Below are 24,547 nucleotides of genomic sequence, written 5' to 3'. Positions count from 1 at the left end.
GAATTTCATGCACTGAGCCTCTAGTACTAGACATAAACAGGAATTAGAGATGGTAAGAAATATCTCCAATGTTCTGAGTACAAGGCTTGGATAAAAATCAGACAGTCGAACTCCACAGGCCATAACCTTAGTCATAATTCCCACTGTCATGGTAATCAGTTCCGTTAAATATCTATACTAATAAAAGGGTAATATGCTAATTAGACTGGACGTCTTCCAGACATCCTTCCTGACAAAGGTGGGGCCTGGGCAAAGCCGCCCACAGTCCTGGGCGCCTGTAGCCAGCCTGGGCGAAGCTGTTGGGGCTCTTGTGGGCCTGCGGCCAGCCCTGGCGAAGCTTACTGTTCCTGTTTCTATTACTATTTACCCTTTAGGAATGTTTCCAGGGCTCGGTGGCGTTGGCCTTGGCGGCGGCAGTGGCAGCAGCACAGTGAGGGGCATGTTTCGCTTCAAGGAAATTCCTAAATTGCCCTGTATTCACTCGCAGATGAAATATCAAAGTTTAACTGACAGCGGGTGGCTGGCCTGGGGGTTCTGGGGGCCTGTGGCTGGCCAGAGGGAGGGAAGTCTGGGTCCTGGGTGCAGGGGCCGAGGCAGAGGAGGTTAGGGGTGATCAGGCAGGCAGGCAGGTGAGCAGTTAGGAGCCAGAGGTGATCGGGCCTAAACCGGCAGTCAGACATCCCCCGAGGGGTCCCAAATTGGAGAGGGTGCAGGCCGGGCTGAGGGACCATCCCCCCCAGGCACAAATTTCATGCACTGGGCCTCTAGTCAAATATATATTTTCCCTTAGAAAGCTTTAAGGAATTCAGTGTATCAACATAAAGAGCTAAAAGAATACGATTAATACACTGTGCTTTCTTAGGATTTTACACTCTTCTAGCTCAAAAGTGCTAAGGAGAACATCAGTTTTCCCCCATAATATGTCATTAAAAATAAGAATTAATCATACTTTAGTGTTAAGGATCTGCCTACAAACCTGATAAGTTATGTTTTCATTAAATCTTTAAACAGAAAAGTAATAGATATAGATCAAGGCAGCACAGAAAATTATTCTTACCCTCTGGAGAATTTCTTTCCCAAACCATCACTTTCATTTTTCCATATAAGGAAATGAATAATAATTGATTTGGTAATAGGAATAAATGACATTTTAAAGATTGACATTTCATCAATGAAAATCATAGTTTAACTAACTTCACTAAAAATAAGGGTGCCTTTTGGTTTACAGAAAGAATTTATAAAAATAAGATAGGTGCTCCATAGAAGAGTATCTTAAAAGTGCCACAAAAGTACAATGTACACAATGAATAAATGGCCTCCCAAAAATGCCTATGTCCTAAACCCTAGAATCTGTGAATATGTTACATTACATGGCAAAGGGGAATTAAGATGGAATTCAGGTTCCTAATCAGTTGATTTTTAAACAGTAAGATTTTCCTGGTTTATCTTAGTGGGCCCATCCTAATATATAAAAAGCCAGGGGCCGTCACGACCGAAATAACCGGACAGATGACCGAACAGCAGGCTGTGTGGGGCAACAAGGCTGGCAGGGGTGTTAATGAGGGATGACCAAACAACTGTACAACAGGCTGCATGGGGCGATCAGGTCGGCAGAGGGGGCAGTTGGGGGCGACCAAGCTGGAGGGGGGAGCAGTTGGGGGCAACCAGGCTGGCAGGGGAGGGCAGTTGGGGGCAACCAGGGGGGCAGTTGGGGCAACCAGGCCTGCAGGGGGGGCAGTTAGGGGTGACCAGGCCAGCAGAGGGGGGCAACTGGGGGCAACCAGGCCAGCAGGGGTGTTAGTGAGGGATGACCAAATGACTAAACAGCAAGCTGCATGGGGCGACCAGGCCGGCAGAGGGGTTAGTGAGGAATGACCAGACAACTGAACAGCAAGCTGTGTGGGGCGACCAGGCCGGCAGGGGGGTGAGTGACGACCAGACGACTGAACAGCAGGCTGCCTGGGGCAACTAGGCCAGCAGCGGGGGGGGGGGGGGGGGGGCACATGGGAGTGACCAGGCTGGCAGGGGGAGTAGTTGGTGGCAATCAGGCTGGCAAGGGGGGGGGGGCAGTTGGTGGCAACCAGGCCGGCAGGGGGCATCAGTGAGGGATGACCAAATGACTGAAGAGCAGGCTGCGTAGGGCGACCAGGCCAGCAGCGGCGGGGGCGGGGTGGGGGGGGCAGTAAAGGGCGACCAGGCTGGCAGGGGGAGGCAGTTAGGTGCGACCAGGTCAGCAGGCAGAGGCAGTTAGGGGTGACCAGGCTTGCAGGAGGGGCAGTTAGGGGCGATCAAGCAGTCAGGCAGGTGGGCAGTTAGGAGCCAGCAGTCCCGGATTGTGAGAGGGATGCCCGAGTGCCAGTTTAGGCCCGATCCCGGGGAATGGGCCTAAACCGACAGTCGAACATTCCCTGAGGGGTCCCAGATTGGAGAGGGTGCAGACTGGGCTGAGGGGTGCAGACTGGGCTGATGAATTTCATGCATTGGGCCTCTAGTTATAATCGTAAGAGTCTTTATATGTAGAAAAGGGAGGCAGAAGACACTCAGAGGGAGATGTGACTGTGGAAGAGGTCAGAGTGATGTGATGTGAGAAGGACTCAATTTGGCTTTGAAATTTTGAAGATGAAGGAAAAGGGGCATGAGCCAAGGAAGCAGGTGGCCTCTAGAATACACAAACATCAAGGAAACAGAACACACCAGAGCCTTACAGAAAAGAAGCTGCCCTGTAATGCCTTGATTTTAGCCTAGGAAGACCTGTTATACTTCTGACTTATAGAACTGCAAGATAATAACTTTGTGTTGTTCTATAACACTAATTTTGTGGTAATTTTTTTTTCATCTGCAGTAGAACACTAATACACAAACTAAGATAGTGATAATAAAATGTCATAAAGACTCTACCAAAAAACTACTAGATTTAACAAGTGAATTAAAGAAAGTAGCAGGATACAAAATTAACATCCAGAAATTGATGGCATTTTTGTTTTGTTAATCTCACTTGAGTATATTTTTTTCAATTGATTTTAAATAGAGTGGGAGGGAGGGAGAGGGAGAGAGGGAGAGAGGGAGAGGGAGAGAGGGGGAGAGAGAGAGAGAGAGAGAGAGAGAGAGAGAGAGAGAGAGAGAGACAGAGACAGACAGACAGACAGACATTGATGTGAGAGAGACATCTACTAGGTGCCTCCCACATGTGCCCTGAAAACTACAGGACATTGAAAAAAGAAATAGAGGAAGATACAAACAAGTATATGGAAGCATATACTGTGTTCATGGATTGAAAGAATAACATCATTAAAATGTCCCTACTACCCAAAGCAATCAGCAGACACAACGCAATTCCTATTAAAATACCAATGGCATATTTCAAAGATCTAGAACAAATATTCCAAAAATTTATATGGAATCAAAAAAACCTCAAATAGCCTCAGCAACCTTGAGAAAGAAGAACAAAGTTGGAGGGATCAGTAGGGTCCTCAGGTTACGTCAGAGATCCGTTCCTATGGTGCAATGTAAGGCTATTTTCACTGTAAGCTGGAACCCACCTACATAAGCACCTATGTCACTCACATGGAGCACATACACAGCAGTAATGAAGTGAAACAGTAAAAAAAATTTAAAAGGAAGATAACAATTCCTGACCTTTACTTGTGGTAAATAAATAATAAAAAACATAATGCACATATGTACATGTCGAAATGAGGCAACTTTTTTTTTTAATAAGTAAATGGGAGATGGCGACATAACCACAAAACGAGTCCCACGTAATCCTAACCCGAGGACTGTCTGTACCAGATATCAAACTATACAACCAAAGCCACTGTAATCAAAACAGCCTGGTACTAACACAAGAACAGGCATATAGAACAATGGAATAAAGTATAGACCCCAGAAATCAACACACACCATATGGTCAAGTAATATTTGACAAAGGAGACAAGAGCATACAATGGAGTAAAGACAGTCTTTTCAATAAATGGTGTTGAGAAAATTGGACAGGTACATGCAAAAAAACCCCAACAAAAAAACAAAAAAGGAACTAAACCACCAACTTACACTATACACAAGAATAAACTCAAAATAGATAAAAGACTTAAATGTAAGCCATGAAGCCATAAAAATCCTAGGAGAAAACAGAGGAAGTAAAGCCTCAGACATGTCATGTAGCAGTATTTTTGCAAATACATCTCCTAGGGCAAGAGAAACAAAGGAAAAAATAAACAAAATGGGACAACACCAAACTAAAAGCTTCTGTACAGCAAAAGAAACCATCAACGAAATGAAAATGGAACCCACTGTATGGGAGAATATATTTGCGAATGACATATCTGATAAGGGGTTATTTTCCAAAACATATAAAGAACTCATACAACTCAACACCAGGAAGACTAACAATCCAATTTAAAAATGAGAAAAGTGAACAGACATTTCTCCAAAGAGGACAAACATATGGCCAAGAGACATATGAAAAAAATTCTCAAGGTCATTAATAATTAGAGAGATGAAAATAAAAACTATAATGAGATATCACTACACACCTATCAGAATGCTACCATCAATAAATCAACAAATAACAGAGCTGGAGAGAATGTGGAGAAAAAAGAACCCTAGTACACTGCTGGTGGGAATGCAGACACTGTGGAAAACAGTATGGAGTTTCCTCAAAAAATTGAAAATGGAACTGCCCTTTGATCCAGCGATCCGACTTCTGGGAATTTATCCTAAGAGTCCCGATACACCAATCAGAAAGAATATATGCTCCTCTATATTTATTTACAATAGCTAAGATCTGGAAACAGCCTAAGTGCCCATCAGTAGATGAGTTATTCGCTCATCTGTGGTACATTTACACCATGGAATGTAGCTAAACCTTGCTATAAGGAACTAATTCAGGTGAGGAGGTGTCTGTTAAAGCCAAAGTCTGTTATATTATAAAGTAAGTTTTCCAAATACGTATGTTAAAAAATTGACTAATTAGTTTACCTGTTTTTACTTCTGTAGACATGATTGTATAATTAAAATCAAATATGTATGAAAAGTTTAGTTTCACTAAAAAGTTGTCTATATGTATTACTGTAATTTTAAATTTATATTGAATAGGTCTAGTAAATGTGTGCATTCACCAGTCACCTCTAGTAACAAAACAAATGCATACAGCGAGGGCATGGCATAGCGCATATGGGAACATCTGCTGGCAGGCATTCAATTGCTGCAGAAAGTCACGCCATGCCACAACAGAATCAATTACCTCCCGTGCTAATTGATCACATGCTAATCATTTGCTGAACATTGTTCTTGCAGAAGATAGCTGTCAATATGTAATATGTATTTACATTGGTGAAATTAATACAGTATTTTTCCCAATATATGGCTTATATGCAAAAATTTATTAAAAATAACAATGAGAGCTTATCGGAAGCCTGAGAATCCACAACTGCGGCACCCAAGGAACGACTGCGAGCCCCAGAACAACGCTCCCCAATTGGCGCAAACACATGGGTTCAGAGGAGCTCTACACTCCACCACGGAAAGGTCAGATTTCGCCTGGGATAAGGTGAGGTCTCTGGTCCCGGCGGGAGAGAGGAACGCGCGTTTTGCGGGAGCTGGAGGACCAGGGAAGTCTGTGCCTAGAAAAATCCGTGGCTGTAGGGGCTGGTGTGATCTGTGATTGTGGAAAGGGGTCCTCAGAGCTGCTAAGAGAAAGGCACTCTAAAAAGCAACCCATTTTGATCTGACGTGCAGGGACACCCTAAGAATTTCAGGCAGTCCAGACTTACGCGCAGCCCCTGCGTTCCCTGGGTGCCTGGGCTTACGCGCAGTCCCGGAGTTCGCACAACTGGGCTTTTTCCTCTTGAAATTCTTGCTTCTGATTACTAAGCCCAATACATAGGATCACCCAGTTGGGGACACCCTGGGAGACTGCAGGGGAAAGTTGTTTTTCTGGAACCTGGGGATCGGAGCAGGGAGTGACCATCGGAGAGTCAGCTCTGAGGCAGCCCACTCCCACAAACTGGTAGTGAGTGCCACAGGGAAAGAAGGCTCTAACACTCCCTAGAGAGGCCATAGATAGACCCGGAAGTCAATCCAGAAACACTGCCACCCAGGGGATGAATCACAAATTGACTCTTGTGTAATCAAAAATAAAGGAATACGAGAAATTAAGACACACCGCCTGCTTAAAATCAGGACTGGCTTACAACACTGAAGAGCAGTGGATCACAGGGAACTGCAATACTGTCTGGACTGAGAAACAGGCGTGCCAAACAGAAAAACAGAGGAAGTGAATGACCTTCACTACTTCACATCTTATTTTTACCTTTTATTTTTTTATTTTTTTTTATTTTCATTTTTTGCATCTTTTAATCAAGAAACTTTTTTTCCTTTTTTCATCACTTGATTTTACCTTTTTAATTATTACATTTTTATTTTCAATCCGTATTATTACTACTGCTATTTTATCTTTTTTTTTTTTTTAAAGTGTCATTTTATTTTCTCTTCATTTTATTTTGGGATTAGGGTTCTACATTCTATTTTTATCTTTCCTTTAGCATCGTTTTACTCTATCTCAACTCTACCTTTAGGCCATCACTCTCTTCCTAACCTCCCCCTTTTCAGTGTCCTGTTTATCTTACCCTTTTACAGCTTTAGATTTTCCCTATTCTTTCTGTTTACCCCTTGTTAAAATTTCACCCTACTTACATATCTAATCTCCAATCCCCTGCTCCAAGTCCACATACACCTCTCCCTTCGCTGTCTGAGCTATCCATAAACTTGTCCTTCTCTCTGTCCTTTTGTTGTTGTTTGCTTGAATGTAGATTATATCGAATTTTTATGCTTTTTTGTGAGATTGTTCTGCTTATTCTTCTTTTGTTTATTTTTTTCTTTGTTTTGTGCTTTAGCTTTCCCTTGCCTCACTCCATATTAGTTGGTGTTGTAGTTTGTACTAATCCCCAGGCACTTGTTGCTGGCATTTGCTGGGATTAGTGATTGTTCTATTGGAGTTTTATCCCCAATATATATAGTCTGTTCCCCTTTCTCTCTTAGTCACTTTCTTGTCTCTCTTATTTTTTTTTCTTTACTTTCCCTTTTCCCAATTTCATTTTCACTCTCTCTTTCTTTCTCTCTTTCTTTCTTTCTTTCTTTCTTTCTTTCTTTCTTTCTTTCTTTCTTTCTTTCTTTCTTTCTTTCTTTCTTTCTTTCTTTCTTTCTTTTTTCCTCTTCTTCTTTCTCTCCTATCACCTAATTTGCCTTTCTCTGGTGGTCACCTATATTGGAGGTTATTAATATCGTGAATACATTTCTGTTCAGTGCCTTGTGAGTTGTACCTGGTAGTGCTGTAGTTTGTGCCTTTAAATCAACCCAGGAGAGAGAGAACTACATAACCAGACACCCAGAGAAGAGAGACCATGGGGAGACAAAGAAGCAGCCCGCATATGAAAGAAAAGCAGGCATCACCAGAAAAGGAAGTAAACGAAATGGAGGCAAGCAACCTTCCAGAAAAAGAATTCAGAGAAATGGTCATAAGGTGGCTGAAAAGAATGGAAGACAAATTCGACAATATGAGCAAGAACCAAGAGGAAATGAAGAAGAACCAAGAAGAAATGAAAAATGACATTGCTGCTGTAAAGAACTCAATAGAAAGCATCAAGAGTAGACTAGAAGAAGCAGAGGACCGCATCAGTGAGCTAGAAGACAAGATGGAAAAAAATACCCAAGTAGAGCAACTTCTAGAAAAAAAAATTAAAAGGCAGGAGGAGAGTCTAAGGAAACTTTGGGACAACACGAAACAAAACAACATCCGCATAACAGGGGTTCCAGAAGGAAAGGAAGCTGAGCAAGGAATAGAAAACCTCTTTGAAGAAATAATGACAGAAAATTTCCCTGATATAGGGAAGAAAAAACCCACACAAATCCAAGAAGCTCACAGAGTCCCAAGCAAAATGAACCCCAAAAGACCGACGCCAAGGCACATTATAATTAAATTGGCAAACACCAACGACAAAGTAAGAATCTTAAAAGCAGCAAGAGAGAGACAGAAAGTTACATACAAAAAAACCCCCATCAGACTAGCAACTGATTTCTCAACAGAAACTCATCAGGCCAGAAGGGAATGGAATGAAATATACAAAGTCATGCAAAGGAAGGGTCTGAATCCAAGAATACTGTACCCAGCAAGGCTGTCAATCAAAATTGAAGGTGAAATCAGGAGCTTCACAGACAAAAAAGGACTAAGGGAATTTATTACCACCAAACCAGCAATGCAAGAAATGCTAAAGGGTCTGCTGTAAAAAAAAAAAAAAAGAAAGAAAGAAACAGGAAGCGAAGAAGTAACACAGGGGTAAAGAATAGGAATGGCGACAAATAAGTACCTATCAATAATAACTTTAAATGTAAATGGATTAAATGCCCCAATCAAAAGACATAGGGTAACGGATTGGATAAGAAAACACGACCCATATATCTGCTGTCTACAAGAAACCCACCTCAGAAAAAAAGACGCACACAGACTGAGGGTGAAGGGATGGAAAAAGGTTTTCCAGGCAAATGGAACTGAAAAAAAAGCTGGGGTAGCAATACTTATTTCTGACAAATTAGATCTCAAACTGAAGGACATAACAAGAGATAAGGAAGGCCATTTCATAATACTAAAGGGAGCAATCCAACAAGAAGAAATAACTCTGGTAAACATATATGCACCCAATACAGGAGCACCCAAATACATAAAAAAACTCCTGGAGGATATCAAGGGAGAGATTGACAGCAATACAATCATAGTAGGAGACTTTAATACCCCACTATCACCATTGGACAAATCCTCTAAACAAAACATCAGCAAAGAAACATCAATCCTAAATGACTCACTAGACCAGATGGAATTAATTGACATCTTCAGAACATTTCACCCCAAAGCCACAGAATATACATTCTTCTCAAGTGCACATGGGTCATTTTCAAAGATAGACCATATGTTGGGACATAGGCAAAGTCTCTTCAAATTCAAGAAGATAGAAATCATATCAAGCATCTTCTCAGACCACAGTGGCATAAGACTGGAAATCAACTACAATAAAAACAACCCAAAGAAATCAAACACATGGAGACTAAACAGCATGCTATTAAACCATGACTGGGTTACCAGAGAGATCAAAGAAGAAATAAAAAACATCATGACAACAAATGACAATGAAAACACTACAATCCAAAATCTATGGGACACAGTGAAAGCAGTCTTGAGAGGGAAGTTCATAGCTCTACAAGCCTACTGCAAAAAACAAGAAACAGGGGTAATAAATTACCTAACCCAACAACTCAAAGAGTTAGAAAAAGAGCAACAAGAAAAGCCCAGTGTAAGCAGAAGGAAGGAAATAATAAAGATCAGAGCACAGATAAACGACATAGAGACCAAAGAAACAATACAAAAGATCAACAAAACCAAGAGCTGGTTCTTTGAAAGGATAAACAAGATTGATGAACCTCTAGCCAGGCTCACCAAGAAGCAAAGAGAGAGGACCCAAATAAACAAGATCAGAAATGAAAGAGGTGAAATAACAACAGATCCCGCCGAAATACAAAGGATTGTTAAAAAATACTACGAACAATTCTATTCCAACAAACTGGACAACCTGGAGGAAATGGACATATTCCTAGAAAAATATAACCTTCCAAAACTCAATCAGGAAGAATCTAAACAGCTCAACATGCCAGTAACTATGGAAGAAATTGAAGCAGTCATCAAAGAGCTTCCAGCAAACAAAAGCCCGGGGCCAGACGGCTTCACAGGAGAGTTCTACCAAACATTCAAGGAAGAACTAAAACCTATCCTCCTCAGACTATTCCAAAAAATTCAAGAAGAAGGAACACTTCCAAGCTCCTTCTATGAAGCCAGCATCACCCTAATACCAAAACCAGATAAAGACAACACAATGAAGGAGAATTACAGGCCAATATCCCTCATGAATGTAGATGCCAAAATCCTCAATAAAATTCTAGCAAATAGGATCCAGCAGTACATCAGAAAGATCATACACCATGACCAAGTAGGATTTATCCCAGGAATGCAAGGATGGTTCAATATCCGCAAATCAATAAATGTGATACATCACATAAACAAATTGAGAGATAAAAATCACATAGTCATATCAATTGATGCAGAAAAAGCATTTGACAAAATCCAACACCCTTTCTTGATAAAAACTCTCAACAAGGTGGGAATAGAAGGATCATACCTCAACATAATAAAAGCTATATATGATAAACCCACAGCTAACATCATACTCAATGGGCAAAAACTAAAACCATTTCCCCTAAGAACAGGAACAAGACAGGGATGCCCACTCTCACCACTCCTGTTTGACATAGTACTGGAAGTATTAGCCACTGCAATTAGACAAGAAGAAGAAATAAAAGGCATCCAAATTGGAAAAGAAGAAGTAAAGCTGTCCTTATTTGCAGATGACATGATATTGTACATAAAAAACCCGAAAGACTCCATCAAAAAACTAACAGACTTAATAAATGAATTCGGCAATGTAGCAGGATACAAAATTAACACCAAGAAATCTATGGCATTTCTATACACCAACAGTGAACTTACAGAAAAAGAGACTAAAAAAGCAATCCCATTTTCCATTGCACCAAAAAAATTAAGATACTTAGGAATAAACCTAACCAAGGAGGTAAAAGACCTATATGCGGAAAACTACAGGACACTGAAAAAAGAGATAGAGGAAGATGTAAACAGATGGAAGAACATACCATGTTCATGGATTGGTAGAATCAACATCAGTAAAATGTCCATACTACCCAAAGCAATCTATAGATTCAATGCACTCCCCATTAAAATACCAACGGCGTATTTCACAGACCTAGAAAGATCTCTCCAAAAATTCATCTGGAATAAAAAAAAGACCCCGAATAGCCACAGCAATCCTGAGAAAGAAGAATAAAGTAGGAGGGATCTCAATACCAGATTTCAAGCTGTATTACAAAGCCACTGTCCTCAAAACAGCCTGGTACTGGCACAAGAACAGACATATAGATCAATGGAACAGAATAGAGAATCCAGATATCGACCCAAACCAATATGCTCATTTAATATTTGACAAAGGAGGCATGAGCATACAATGGAGTCAAGACAGTCTCTTTAATAAATGGTGTTGGGAAAATTGGACAGATACATGCAAAAAAATGAAACTAGATCACCAACTTACACCATACACAAAAATAAACTCAAAATGGGTACAGGACTTAAATATAAGACGGGAAACCATAAAAATACTGGAGGAATCCACAGGCAGCAAAATCTCAGACATATGCCAAAAGAACTTTTTCACTGATACTGCCCCTAGGGCAATGGAAGCTAAAGAGAAAATAAACAAATGGGACTACATCAAAATAAAAAGCTTTTTCACAGCAAAAGAAACCATCAACAAAACAACAAGAAACCCCACTGTATGGGAGAACATATTTGCAAATGTTATCACTGATAAAGGTTTAATCTCCAACATCTACAGGCAGCTTATACAACTTAATAAAAGGAAGATAAATGATCCAATAAAAAAATGGGCAACAGACCTAAATAGAATCTTTTCGAAAGAAGACAGAAGGAGGGCCAAGAGACACATGAAAACATGCTCAAAGTCACTAATTATCCGAGAGATGCAAATCAAAACGACAATGTGATACCATCTCACACCTGTCAGAATGGCTATCATCAACAAATCAACAAACGACAAGTGTTGGCGAGGATGCGGAGAAAAAGGAACCCTCGTGCACTGCTGGTGGGAATGCAGACTGGTGCAGCCACTGTGGAGAACAGTATGGAGTTTCCTCAAAAAACTGAAAATGGAACTCCCATTTGACCCAGTAATCCCACTCCTGGGAATATATCCTAAGAAACTAGAAACACCAATCAGAAAGGATATATGCACCCCTATGTTCATAGCAGCACAATTTACCATAGCTAAGATTTGGAAACAGCCTAAGTGCCCGTCAGCAGATGACTGGATCAGAAAACTATGGTACATCTACACAATGGAATACTATGCTGCCATAAAAAAGAAGGAATTACTACCATTTGTAGGCACCTGGATGGAATTAGAGAACATTATGCTAAGTGAAATAAGCCAGTCAATGAAAGAAAAATACCACATGATCTCACTCATTTGGGGATAATGAAAAACATTATAAACTGATGAACAAAAAGATAGATACAGAGGCAGTAAAGCAGCAGTAAGGTTAGGGAGAGGTGGGGGAAATAAGAGATCAACTGAAGGACTTATATGCATGTATATAAGAGTAACCAACGGATGCAAAACATTGGGGGGTGAGGCATGTATGGGAGTGGGGTGGGGGGGGGCAATGGTAAGATATGTACACATATAATACCTTAATAATAAAAAAAATAACAATGAATTAGTAACAATAACAAAAAACCTTTTAATTTAATTATAAGCAAATCTTGTAAAAGCATTTTAATATCATTAGGGTGTTAATTTTCACATATGACATATGGACAGGAAATTTTGTCTGTTAAATCTGAAGTCCACAAAATCAAGGGTTTATGGTACTATGGGGCTGTAAAAAAGAAGGAACTCTTACACTGTGTGACAGCATAGACCTGGGGAGTATAATGTTAAGCAAATAAGCCAATCAGAGAAAGACAAATATCACATGATCTCACTTATAGATGGAATCAAATGAACAAAAATAAAATGACAAACAAAATGGGTCAAAAGGCATGGATACATGGGATAGACTGACATATATCAGTAGGGAGGAGGGTGAGAGGGATGAGAAGAGATTAACCAAAGGACATATATGCATATATGCATAGCCCGTGGACACAGACAATAGTGTGGTGAAAGCTTGGGGTGGGGTGGGGGCTGGGTGGAGAGGGGCAAAGAGGGAGAAAATGGGGGACACCTGTAATACTCTCAACAATAAAGAAATAAATTTTTTAAAAATTTCATGTATAAAGCATTGTGTTTTATATGAATAACAGAATATATAAATTAAAATCCTGCTACAGAATCACAGAATCTGAGAACTGAAAAGTACCTAGAAAATAACTGAACTCAACACCATCATTTCATAAGTAGGAGAGTTAGAACTTTGAGATTTTTGACCAGACTCTTGAATTGTTTTTTAGGCATAACAGAAAAACACAAAAGTTCATGTAACAAGTTCACTTATTTAGTTTGATAAATGATCGGGTGGAGAATCCATATTCTAATATTTGACATGGACCTAATGACTTTTGATCACTAGTCTATGTTGCTTCCTTACCCTGAAAATGTGAACAATATAGCTATGGTAGACTAAATAATGGTCACCAGGATGGCCACATTCTAATCTCCAGAACTGTTAATGTTACGCTTAATGGCTTTGCAATTGTGACAAGGAAAGCAGAAATTTGAGTGATTTGCTTTGAAGATGGAGAAAGGAGGCAAAGTCAAGGGATATAGGTAGCCACTAGAAGCTGAAAATGAAGGCAAGGAAATGATTGTCCCCTCAGAGCCTCCAGAAGGAACCAGCCCTGCTGACATGAGTTTAGTCTAGTGAAAAATGATTTCAGATTTCTGACCTGCAGAACTGTAAGAGAATGCATTGTGTTGTTCTAAGCCTGTGGTCAGCAAATTGTGGCTCGCGAGCCACATGCGGCTCTTTGGCCCCTTGAGTGTGGCTCTTCCACAAAATACCACGGCCTGGGCGAGTCTATTTTGAAGAAGTGGCGTTAAAAGAAGTTTAAGTTTAAAAAATTTGGCTCTCAAAATAAATTTCAATCGTTGTACTGTTGATATTTGGCTCTGTTGACTAATGAGTTTGCCGACCACTGTTCTAAGCCACTAAGTTTGTGGTAGTTTGTTACAGTAGCAATAGGAAACCAATAAAATAAGCCTTATAGAAAAATGTAAATGATATTATTTTTTTAGTTATACTTTCACAACTTCAACTTTGACACACAAAAAAGTAAATCTTCTGGGTTATATTTATTCCTAACAGCATATATTCAAAGTTTGTATTCTTGAATTTTCATCCAAGAAAATCAGACATATCAATGAAACTGTCCAAAAAATACTTACCTAGTTAATTTCTTTAGAATGTGTTGAAGGATATTAAATAAACTTGAAATCCTAGAAAATGGAATAAATTAATGTATAATTAAACAACAAAAAAACCCTTACTCTTAACAATTATAGCTCTTCAGGAAGAGAAATGCCCTCAGTAACAAAGAAAATAGCTAAGATAGTGTAAAACACAGAATACCAAAATTTATTTCTAATTTGAGTAAATTATAACATTACTTATTTTTTTTTGCCATTTCCTGAGTTTTCTTCAAAATCACCAAGGACTGGCTTTTGTTAGAGCAGTTGTAAGGAGATCACTACTTTATGTTCAAATTATAAACAGCATTGGCTTCCCTTTTAAAAATGTTCAGATGTCTTTAGCAGAACCAATCTGCATAAGTGTTTGTCTTTTAGAGAAGGTCCTGAATTATCTTCCAAAGAAATTGAGAGATACTTTAAATTGAGAGTAACTGAGTGATGCCAGAGAAGCCACTGACAGGGGACAGGATAAAGACAATGAAATATAAGGTATTTCTTTAGTATCTTTTCTAGACCTAAACTCATTGCCTTTCTTATTTATTTAAAAATGGTTTTCACTGGGTGATGTGGGACAGGTGTTGAATAATGTACACAAAAACTTTACATATGTAAATGTATGTAAATGTGATGTATGAAAAAGCTTTACATAGGTTACCCCTGGAAAGAAGCAATTCTTATAATTGAAGTGGACATTTATAAGTTCAAGCAGAGAAATAAAGTTTGAAAAACTGTGTCAAGCCTCAAGGCTGGAACTATGCAACTAGTGTAAATCAGGACAATTTCTCATCCTAAGTGGTAAATCAAATATATTATCTACCAAGGCTGTCACTAGCTTAGCTGTGTGCTCCAGGGCAAGTCAGAGTCCCAGTTTCCTCACATATAAAATGGAGATAATACTACCACCAGTCCTTCCTAGAAATTTGGGAGATGCAAATTACACAATGCTCATGAGTTATTTCCTTTGCATTTATTGTTCTGAGTACAGTAAATTCATTTCACTCTGATGCACAGAAACGCTAGGTAGAGGGATAAACTTTTAGAAATTAGGATGTCTAAATGAGTATATACAATCCTGAGAGCTAAGAGTCTGTGACTGTCCTTTTGTTCCCCATCCCTGAAAAGGGGTGCAATGTTTGGTTCTGTGTACCTCCAAGATGATGGGCTACTCTTTTGCTACAGCCTCCTCTGTCTTAAGTAGAAAGACTGGTGCCACTGGCATTATGTTTAATTTGGAGATTGAGATTAATATGGATAGATCACAAATTGGGTCAGGAGAAGCTTCAATGTATAAAAGGCTTAAACGTTTTGAAAATGAAAGGATTTAAACTTGACCAGTATTTAGAAATAAAGAAAATCTGTGATATTAACAAGTTTAAAAATTACTACTGCAAAATAAACTTTCTTACTTGAGTGCTGAAATTTTTTCTTTTAATTCTTCTGAGGTAATTTCTTCTAGCAGGAAAAGCTTTGAAGTAAAAGCATCAATATGACCTAAAATAAAATGTAAAACTTAAAAACAATTGCAGCATTTGAAAAACTAAAAACCAGGTTATCCAGTGTCTTCAAAGATCTATAATAATCTATAATAATAAAAGCATAATATGCTAATTAGACCACACGTCCTTCCGGATGTCCTTCTGGATGAAGCTGGGCCTGCGAGGGAAGCCTGGGTCATGGGTGCCTGCTGGCAGCCAGAGGGAAGCCTGGGTCCCAGGTGCTGATGGCCAGAGGGAAGCCCGGGTCCCGGGTGCCAGAGGGAAGCCAATGCTGGCAGCCGGGGGAAGGAAGGTCTACTCTTGCATGAATTTTGTGCATTGGGCCTCTAGTGTTTTTATAAAACTGTAATAACTGTAAAGAAACTTTACATTCGCAAAGAGTTGTTTTAAAAATGTACTGAATGGAGAAAAGGTAACATGTGTCAACACCAAAAAAAAGAGAGGAATAATCTCTAAGCCCACAATCCATATATATAAAATCCTAATATTCAAATAGACCAAACAGTGGAACAACCGAACAACTGGTCACTATGACGTGCGCTGACCACCAGGGGCGTGCACAGAACATGGAGGGCACTGGCCGCGACTGGATGGTGAAGCAGGTGAGCAGGGGCTGTCATCGGGGCAAGCCTCTGGTGGTTACTGAAAATTCTTTGCTCTTGCGCACCATAATCCCCTGCCTGGTGCTCACACCTGCTGCCGGCACCAGCCCTAATCACCCCTCAGGGCTTATCCACCTCTCCCTGCTCATAGGGGCGATTAGAGCCAGCAGCCGCCTCTCACACCTGCTGCCAGCGCCCGGCGCCGGTCCCAATTGCTTGGCGCTGTCAGCAGGTGTGAGCAGCAGCTGCCAGCCCCGATAACCTCTAAGGGCTTCTCCACCTCTCCCTACTTCTGAGGGGCGATCGGGGCAGCAGCAGCAGCTGCCACTCGCACCCGCTGCTGGTCCCAACTGCTCTGCACCATCAGTGGATGCGAGTGGGGCCAATGCCATCAGCCGCACTGGCTGCTGACAGAGGGGACCGGGGCCACAGTGGGAGGGGGCAGGGTGGCGCAGAGGATGGGCCAAGACCCTCCTCCCCAGTGTGCCCACCGCAGCCTCGTGGCCCACAGTTCCTTTGAAGGTGCACAAATTCGTGCACTGGGCCCCTAGTTTAAGAATAACAAGTTAAAATATTGGTGCTTCTAATTACTATGAAAGTTGAATTTTTATGGAGATACAATTTTTAGAGAAATATTGTATTTATTATCAAAGAAAACAAATAAAATTTGTTTTGGACACTCTCTACACATCTCTAAGACATACTTGGTTCTTAAGATAAAAATCCTATATAATAAAAGCCTAGGTGGCTTTGCGCGATGTCATCACAAGATGGCCGTTGCAATGTCATCACAAGATGGCAGCCACAAGATGGCCGGCAGGGGAGGGCAGTTGTGGGACATCAGGCCAGCAGGGGAGGGCAGTTGGGGGCAAGATTAGGCCAGCAGGGGAGGGCAGGTGGAGGTGACCAGGCCTACAAGGCAGTTGAGGGCGATCGGGCCGGCAGGGGAGAGTAGTTAGGGGCAATTGGGTCGGCAGGGGAGCAGTTAGGCATCAATCAGGCCGGCAGGGGAGCGGTTAGGGGGTTATCAGGCAGGTAGGCAGGCGAATGGTTAGGAGCCAGCAGTTCCGGATTGTGAGTGGGATATCTGACTGCTGGCAGTCGGACGTCCCCCAAGGGGTCCCAGATTGGAGAGGGTGCAGGCCAAGCCTAGGGAAAGGCCCTCTCCCGCCACTCCCCCATCGCCCCCCGCCAATGCATGAATTCCATGCACCAGGCCTCTAGTTAAGATTATAAAAAGCCGGCTTAATTATTCACAATAACCAATATATGAAAACAACTTAAGTGTCCATCAACAGAAGAATAGATAAAGAAGATGTGATATACTGTATATACATATATATCAAGAAGAAGAAGGAAATTCTGCTGTTAATGACAACAAAGATAGATCCTGAGGACATTAAGCTAAATGAAATGAGTTAGACAAAGATAAATGCTGCATGGTTATCACTTATACAGAAAATCTAAAAAAAAAAAAAAAAAAAAAAAAAAAAGAAAAGAAAAGAAAAGAAAGAAATAAGTCAAACTTTTAGAAACAGAGAGTAGAAAAGTCAGTGATTCCCAGGGATGGGGAATCAGAGAAATAGGAAGAGGTTGGTGAAAGGGTACAACATTCAGCTATAAGATAAATAAGATCTAAGGATCTAATGTATAAATGGTGATTATAGTCGATAACACTATTTTATAATTAAAATTTGACAAAGTAGAACATAAATGTTCTCATTAAAAATATAAATATGTGAGGTGATATGTTAATTAACTATATGGGAGAAATCCTTTCACAATGTATAGGTATATCAAATCATCAACATGTACAGTTTAAATATCTTACTATTTTGTCAATTATACCTCAGTAAAGCTGAAAAAAAATCTGGCTTATTTTTAATTAAAGCACACATAAGATTTCGTATGGTTAAAAATAAAATCAAAACAGTATATTCAAAGTTTTACTTTCTTCCGAACATGGCATAATTCTATAATTCTAAAAAACAAAATGGCAAATTTTCAAGAAGACACTTCTATTTTAAAAAGTAATTCATAGTTTCTGCAACAAAACAGGTGGGCAAAAAACCCTGAAACCCTGAAATGTACCAAGGAAGAGTGGTATAAAAGCCCTGAGTTAAATGTTAGATAATCAGGCCAATATAAAATCCATGTTACAGCCTGGCCAGCGTGGCTCAGTGGTTGAATGTCGACCTATGAACCAGAAGGTCACTGTTCAATTCCTGGTCAGGGCATATGCCCAGGTTGCGGGCTGGATCCCCAGTGGGGAGCATGCAGGAGGCAGCCAATCGATGATTCTCTCTCATCATTCATGTTTCTATCTCTCTCTCCCTCTTCCTTCCTCTATGAAATAAAAAAATATATTTAAAAAAATAACAAAAACAACAACAACAAAAATACACGAAAAGACAACCTACTGAATGGGAGAACATATTTGCCAATGATACATCTGATAAGGAGTTAATATCCATAATTTATAAAGAACTCAGACAACTTAATATCAGAAAAACAAAAAACCATATTTAAAAAGTGGGCAAAAGTAAAAAGAAAGAAAATTTTACTCTTTGTGACAGTATAGATGGACCTGGAGAACATTATGCTAAATGAAATAAGCCAGTCAGAGAAAGACAAGTATCATATAATTTCACTCATATGCGAAATTTAATGAATAAACTAAAATACCATGTAGGTAGAGAGCATGAGGGGTGAGGGAAAGGAAGTGCAGCAGGGAGGGGGGTAGAAGGACTGAGCAAAAGAAAACAAAAAAAGAGAGAACTCATGGACATGGATAACAGTTTGGTGATTGGGGAGGGGGATGGGTAGAGGTGAAAGAGGGCATAAAGGGGATAAATGGTGATGAAATAAGTAAGTAAGTAAATAAATAAATAAAATGTGGGCAAAAGCCCTGAATAGATATTTCTCTGAGGAAGACATACAGATGACCAAAGGACAAAGGAAAAGTTGCTCAACATCACTAATCAAAAGAGAAATGTAATTCAAAACCAAAGTTTCATCAGATTCTTAAACTGCTTATTGTTTAATGAAAAGGTAGATTAAAAAACACTAAAGTAGAAAGCAACAAGTCATAAGCACAGTAAAAAAAAAAAAGACAATGTATTGAGAGATCACAGGAAGAAAATGACTTAATAGAGGGGCAACTAGAGTTGGCTGGGACGGATTGAGATGTGTGAGATTAGGCATTCCACTGGGAGGGAACAATATCAATGATTCTTCCTGTGAAGTATGTTAACTATACATGAACCCAGCCAACACAAATTAAATCCCTGCCTAACTACCTGCCCCCAAAAGATGCAAAACAAAAACAAACGTAAAGAAAAACTATTTCATCAGTGTTTGAGATTTTAGCCTGGCTGGCGTGGCTCAGTGGTTGAGCATCGACCTATGAACCTGGAGATCATAGTTCGATTCCTGGCCAGGGTACATGCCCAGGTTGTGGGCTCGATCCCAGTGTGGGATGTGCAGGAGGGAGCCAATCATGATTTCTCTCTCATTGATGTTTCTATCTCTCTCTCCCTCTCCCTTCCTCTCATCAATAAAAATACATTTAAAAAAATATTAGAGATTTTAAAAACAATCCTATATAATAAAAGCCTAATATGCTAAGTGTCTGGTCATCTGGCTGGCCATTCAACCAATCAAAGCGTAATATGCTAATGATATGCTAAGGCTGCTCAACTGTTCACTATGATGTGCACTGACCACCAGGGGGCAGACGCTCTGACCGGTAGGTTAGCTTGCTGCTGGGGTCTGGCCAATTAGGACTGAGCGAGAGGGCCGGACATGCCCTGGAGCCCTCCTGTGATCCCTTCTCGGCTGGCCAACCTCCCGCATCCTTCCCTGGCCCCAATCGTGCACTGGGGGGGGGGGGGGGGTCCCTCGGCCTGGCCTGCACCCTCTCGCAATCCGGGAACTCTTGGGAAATGTTGGAGAGCTGGTTTCGACCCAATCCCACAGGCCAGGCTGAGGGACCCCACTGGTGCACAAATTCATGCACCAGGCCTCTAGTGTCATTATAATTTTAAAAACATTTCAAAATATATGCTTAAACCAATTAAAAAGTACTTTTAAAGAAGCTCATTAGAAAACACATTTATATTTTCAGTCACTTACATTATTAAATAAAGTATTTTAAAAATAAAATAAGTTGGTTGACATTCATGTACAACTAAATAGATATGGGATAAGAGGGAAATTAAAACATTTGAGATCATCAGTCCAACACTGCCATGTAACTCTAGAGTAGGGAATAGTGTTTTAATAGTAATGTTAACACAATCAGAAAACTAAAAACAAAAAGTATAGAATAGACATTTATAATTGAATAAAAGAAGTATGTACTTACAAGAGAATAAAAAAGGAGAATAAAGACTCTTATATAACTTACCAACATAAAAGGAGCTGTTGGAATGCAATAAACTTTCAGTCCATAGGCGACACAGTTCGCTTTCAGTCAGCGCTTCAGCTCCATAACAGGCTTGATACTCCACTTTTGGAAGAACATAAACTGGAACTTGCTGCAATGTAAGGTTATACTCTTTCACAAAGTTCCATTAATTTATTATTAACAGCAAATACATTTGCCTATACAGTTTTGCCACTTTCAAAATGCTTTCAAGTAATTTTATTTGATCCTTTCAAATACAGTGGGGTTCAGACAGAAAGATAGAATCCTTGTGGGTGAGAGGTGGATGAATAAGAGACCCTAACCACCCCCTTCCCCAGATGGCCTCATCCCAGGCAGTATTCCTCTTCACATGTGCCCCTTGATTTAATTTTATTGCTAAAAGCATTTTATTGTATAATTCTTCAGCAAAAGGCAATCTGCACTTACTTCTACCAGAGAATGTGACTGACAGCAGAAACCTTGAGACAGAGGCTCTGATACACAATTGCCCAAAGATTAAAAACCAGATTCTGGAAGCAATGACTAAAAAATATACTAGTAATTCTCAAGAGGATAAAAAAAGTTACTAATTTTTGCCCCTTTAAAGCATTAGTCACATTATCTAAGGCTCCAGTAGTCTGAGCAGCTTGTTTTCATTCTATGAATGTAAGAACATTAACATATGTGAATGTCATTAGCTTCGTTAATATAAAAGCTTTATTCTAGACACTAACCACCTGAAAAGTTATAGATTTAGAGTTTATTGGTCAGGACACTAAATAGATTAGGTAAATGACTGTACCCATTACTGGTCTAAAGGAGGATATGCAAGGAAATACATGCTTGTGAAATATCATGTTAGTCATGTTCACTGTGCTCATGTTATCTCATTTCTGTCAAAGAAAATTCTACTGTTAAAAGCAGCATCTTCATTTCCAACTGCAGGAAAGACACATGATTTATGGAGCTTACTCAGAGTGATATTGCTACATAGTACTTTGAAATTATACTAAGCTGTCACTATTTATATACTTGAAAATATTTCATAAATGTTTCAGAATTCCTGATTTTCACAAAGTGGGCATTTTAATGAGCTTGCACAACAGTGGTGGTAAGAACAATTCAAATCCAGTAAAATTTCTGTTAACATCAAGTTTGGAGGTTTGATTTATATGACTATATGATAACATGAATGTTATAAAACTCTAAAGTAGTATTTCCTAAATTTCAATGTGCATAGGAATAACCTGGTGATCTTATTAAATTGTAGAATCTGAGGTGAAGATTAAGGTTTTGCATTTTTAAAAAGCTGTTATTTCAGGGACCAAACTTTGAGTAATAAGGCCCCTCGATTTAATTTTATTGTTAACAGCATTTTAATGTATAACTAGAGGTTCAGTGCATGAAATTCGTGCACTGGTGGAGTCCCTAGGGGCTGCCAGATGCCGGCTGGGTACTGTCTCCCTTCCCTCGGCCGCCTGCCACTGCCGCTGGCCAGCTGGGGCCTCTCTCCCCTCCCCTGGCCATCTGCCACTGCATTGGCCAGGGACTCCCTCCCTTCCCCCAGCCACCTGCTGCCACTGCTGGCCTGCCGGGGCCTCCCGCCCTCCCCCTGGCCAGCCTCGCCCCCCTGGTCGAACTTCCGAAAGAACTCCAGTCAAGGGGATAATTTGCACACTACACTTTTATTATATAGGACTAGAGGCCCAGTGCATGAAAATTCTTGCACTGGGTGGTGGGTCCCTCAGCCTGGCCTGCGCCCTCCCGCAGTCTGGGAGCCTTCAGGGGATGTCTGACTGACGGCTTAGGCCCGCTCCCTCCGGGAGGTGACCGGTGGGCCGGCCAAGCCCCCCCGATCACCCCTCTGCCGCCACTGATCGCCGCCGCCCCCTGATCGCCGTCTGCTCCCTCTGCTTGCTGGCACCCACCTTGGCTGGCCTGGCGCCGCCCGCTCACCAGTCCCACCACCCCACCCATCAGTCGTTCCGCCGTTTGGTCAATTTGTATATTAGGCTTTTATTATACAGGATAATTCTTTAGCAATGGGCAATCTGCATTTAAAATTATTTATGGTTGCAAATAGTAGCTAGAGATAAAGAAATGAAGATCCAGGTGGCTCAGTTGATTGGAGCACCTACTTATATACCAAAATGTTGTGGGTTTGATTCCCAGTCAGAGCACACATCTAGGTTGTGAGTTTGATCCCTGGTCAGGGCATGTATGAGAGGCAATCGATCGATGTTTCTCTCTCACGTCGATGTTTCTCTCTGTATCTCAAATCAACAAACATATCCTCAGGTGAGGATTTTAAAAAAAAGAAGTCCCAAAGGGCTAAGGCATTTGCTCAAGGACACATAGCCAGTTTACAGCAGGGTTAGGAAAAGAGCAACTGATTAAGAAGACCCCTTTCTGAATCATGACTAGATAACAGAGTTAAGATTTTTTTAAAATAAGAAAATATTACTGTTTCTGAAAAGAAAGTACTTGGATACTTCGGAGGATTTTCTTTGTTAATAACTGCCATATCTGATTCTGGTTTTAAATTCTATATGTATTCTACTGCCATCTCCAGGAAGCCACAGGAAAGAAAGTCTGAATATTTTATTAGTATTCCAAAATTAAAGTGAAAGTTTAAGTGCAAAGTTTACTAACTATAAAAATTAAATCTAGTATTTCCTTTCTCCCTTGATAAGTAGTTCCTATTTTCCCCAAGTGAAAGCTTTTCTTGGTTCTCTGTCTTCCAATTTTTCACATAAACCTTTTGAACTTTCACATACATTTCTAAATAGATACTTCAAAGCTATTTCTTCACACTGATCCCACTGGATTCATTCTATTCAAGCACCTTCAATATCTTTTTTCCTCACCCTAGAATACTAATATAAATTACAAAATAATTGGATCTAAGTTTTTGAATTATTTTAGAATATATCTCTTAGGAAATTTGGTCAACTGAGACAGATAATATCAAATCATTCAAAGTTACTTGGTGTGGATTTCATGACTATGGGTATAACTCAGTAAGTTCTTGCTTCATCTTGTGGTCCAAATTAGCTCTCTTTATTTCATTCCATCATTTAAGACTGGCTGCTGTTTTAAGTTCTCTAATGTGCAGTTCTTATTAAGCAGCATTTTGACGAGAAAGGACAAATGATATTGGAAATTAAAATCTCAACTATTATAACAGAACATTGAAAACCCAAAGGAAAATAAAAGAGAAATGAGGTTTTTGGACATCAGAGTTTGTAGAAACTTCTATAACATATTTTAAAGCTTTATCTAAACAAGTTGATTTTTAAATAGTGACTATTAATGAGGAAGATTCTAACCTAGTTGTAAACAGTACCACTCTAAAATGTCTCAAACTAAAGCCTCAACTTCCCTAAATTACCTTTCTTATCAACACCTCCCTCCTTTTTCACCCCTCAAGTTTTCTCATTTACTCAGTACCTATTTATTGAGTTTCTATGGTATACAACATTTGGGAGAAACAGAGAGACATGATTCCAAGGGGAACACATTTTGCTAAGGATTTAAACAATATGTACTAAACTATTACATACAATGACTGGTACCATAAGATAACTATTCACTGAAAATTTTTAACTTTTACTCTGGGTTTGATACAATCAGAAATATAAGGCTATCCAGATATTCTTTGGATATATTTTGATATATTTTTATGAAGGGTGGAATCTCTCATATAAAGTTTTGTTTTTACATTTACAAAAATGAATGACAATGTCTTCAGAAATTAAATAAATATCCAAAACATCCCTAGGCTATTCTTACTTAAGAGACACTGGCCATCAATGTTTGCGTGCTGTAAGCTGTCAGATCACTACAAAGTAGTATGTATGGGTTCATAGGGTAGAAAGTGAAAGAAAAGAGGTTATCTCCCAAATAAATCAAAGACAGTAAGTAAGAATGAAAGATATA

At 39.9% G+C, this 24,547-nt stretch overlaps 1 protein-coding gene across 2 annotated transcripts in view; it reads right to left on the bottom strand.

Moving 5' to 3' along the window:
* Positions 1-24,547, bottom strand: part of ICE2 (interactor of little elongation complex ELL subunit 2) — a 79,705-nt gene that overhangs the window by 9,456 nt on the left and 45,702 nt on the right. For both annotated transcript variants that reach the window (XM_080687270.1, XM_080687271.1), the window contains exons 12-14: positions 20,609-20,738; positions 15,509-15,593; positions 14,079-14,129 (exon numbers count right to left, since the gene is read on the bottom strand). In XM_080687270.1, coding sequence (XP_080543396.1) covers positions 14,079-14,129; positions 15,509-15,593; positions 20,609-20,738 — 266 coding nt within the window. The remainder of the gene's footprint in view (positions 1-14,078; positions 14,130-15,508; positions 15,594-20,608; positions 20,739-24,547) is intronic.

This window comes from Plecotus auritus, assembly GCF_963455305.1.
Source record: "Plecotus auritus genome assembly, chromosome: 1".
NCBI classification, from domain to species: Eukaryota; Metazoa; Chordata; class Mammalia; order Chiroptera; family Vespertilionidae; genus Plecotus; species Plecotus auritus.
Note: the sequence above shows the minus strand (reverse complement) of the source record. Positions and strands in the feature narration are given on the sequence as shown.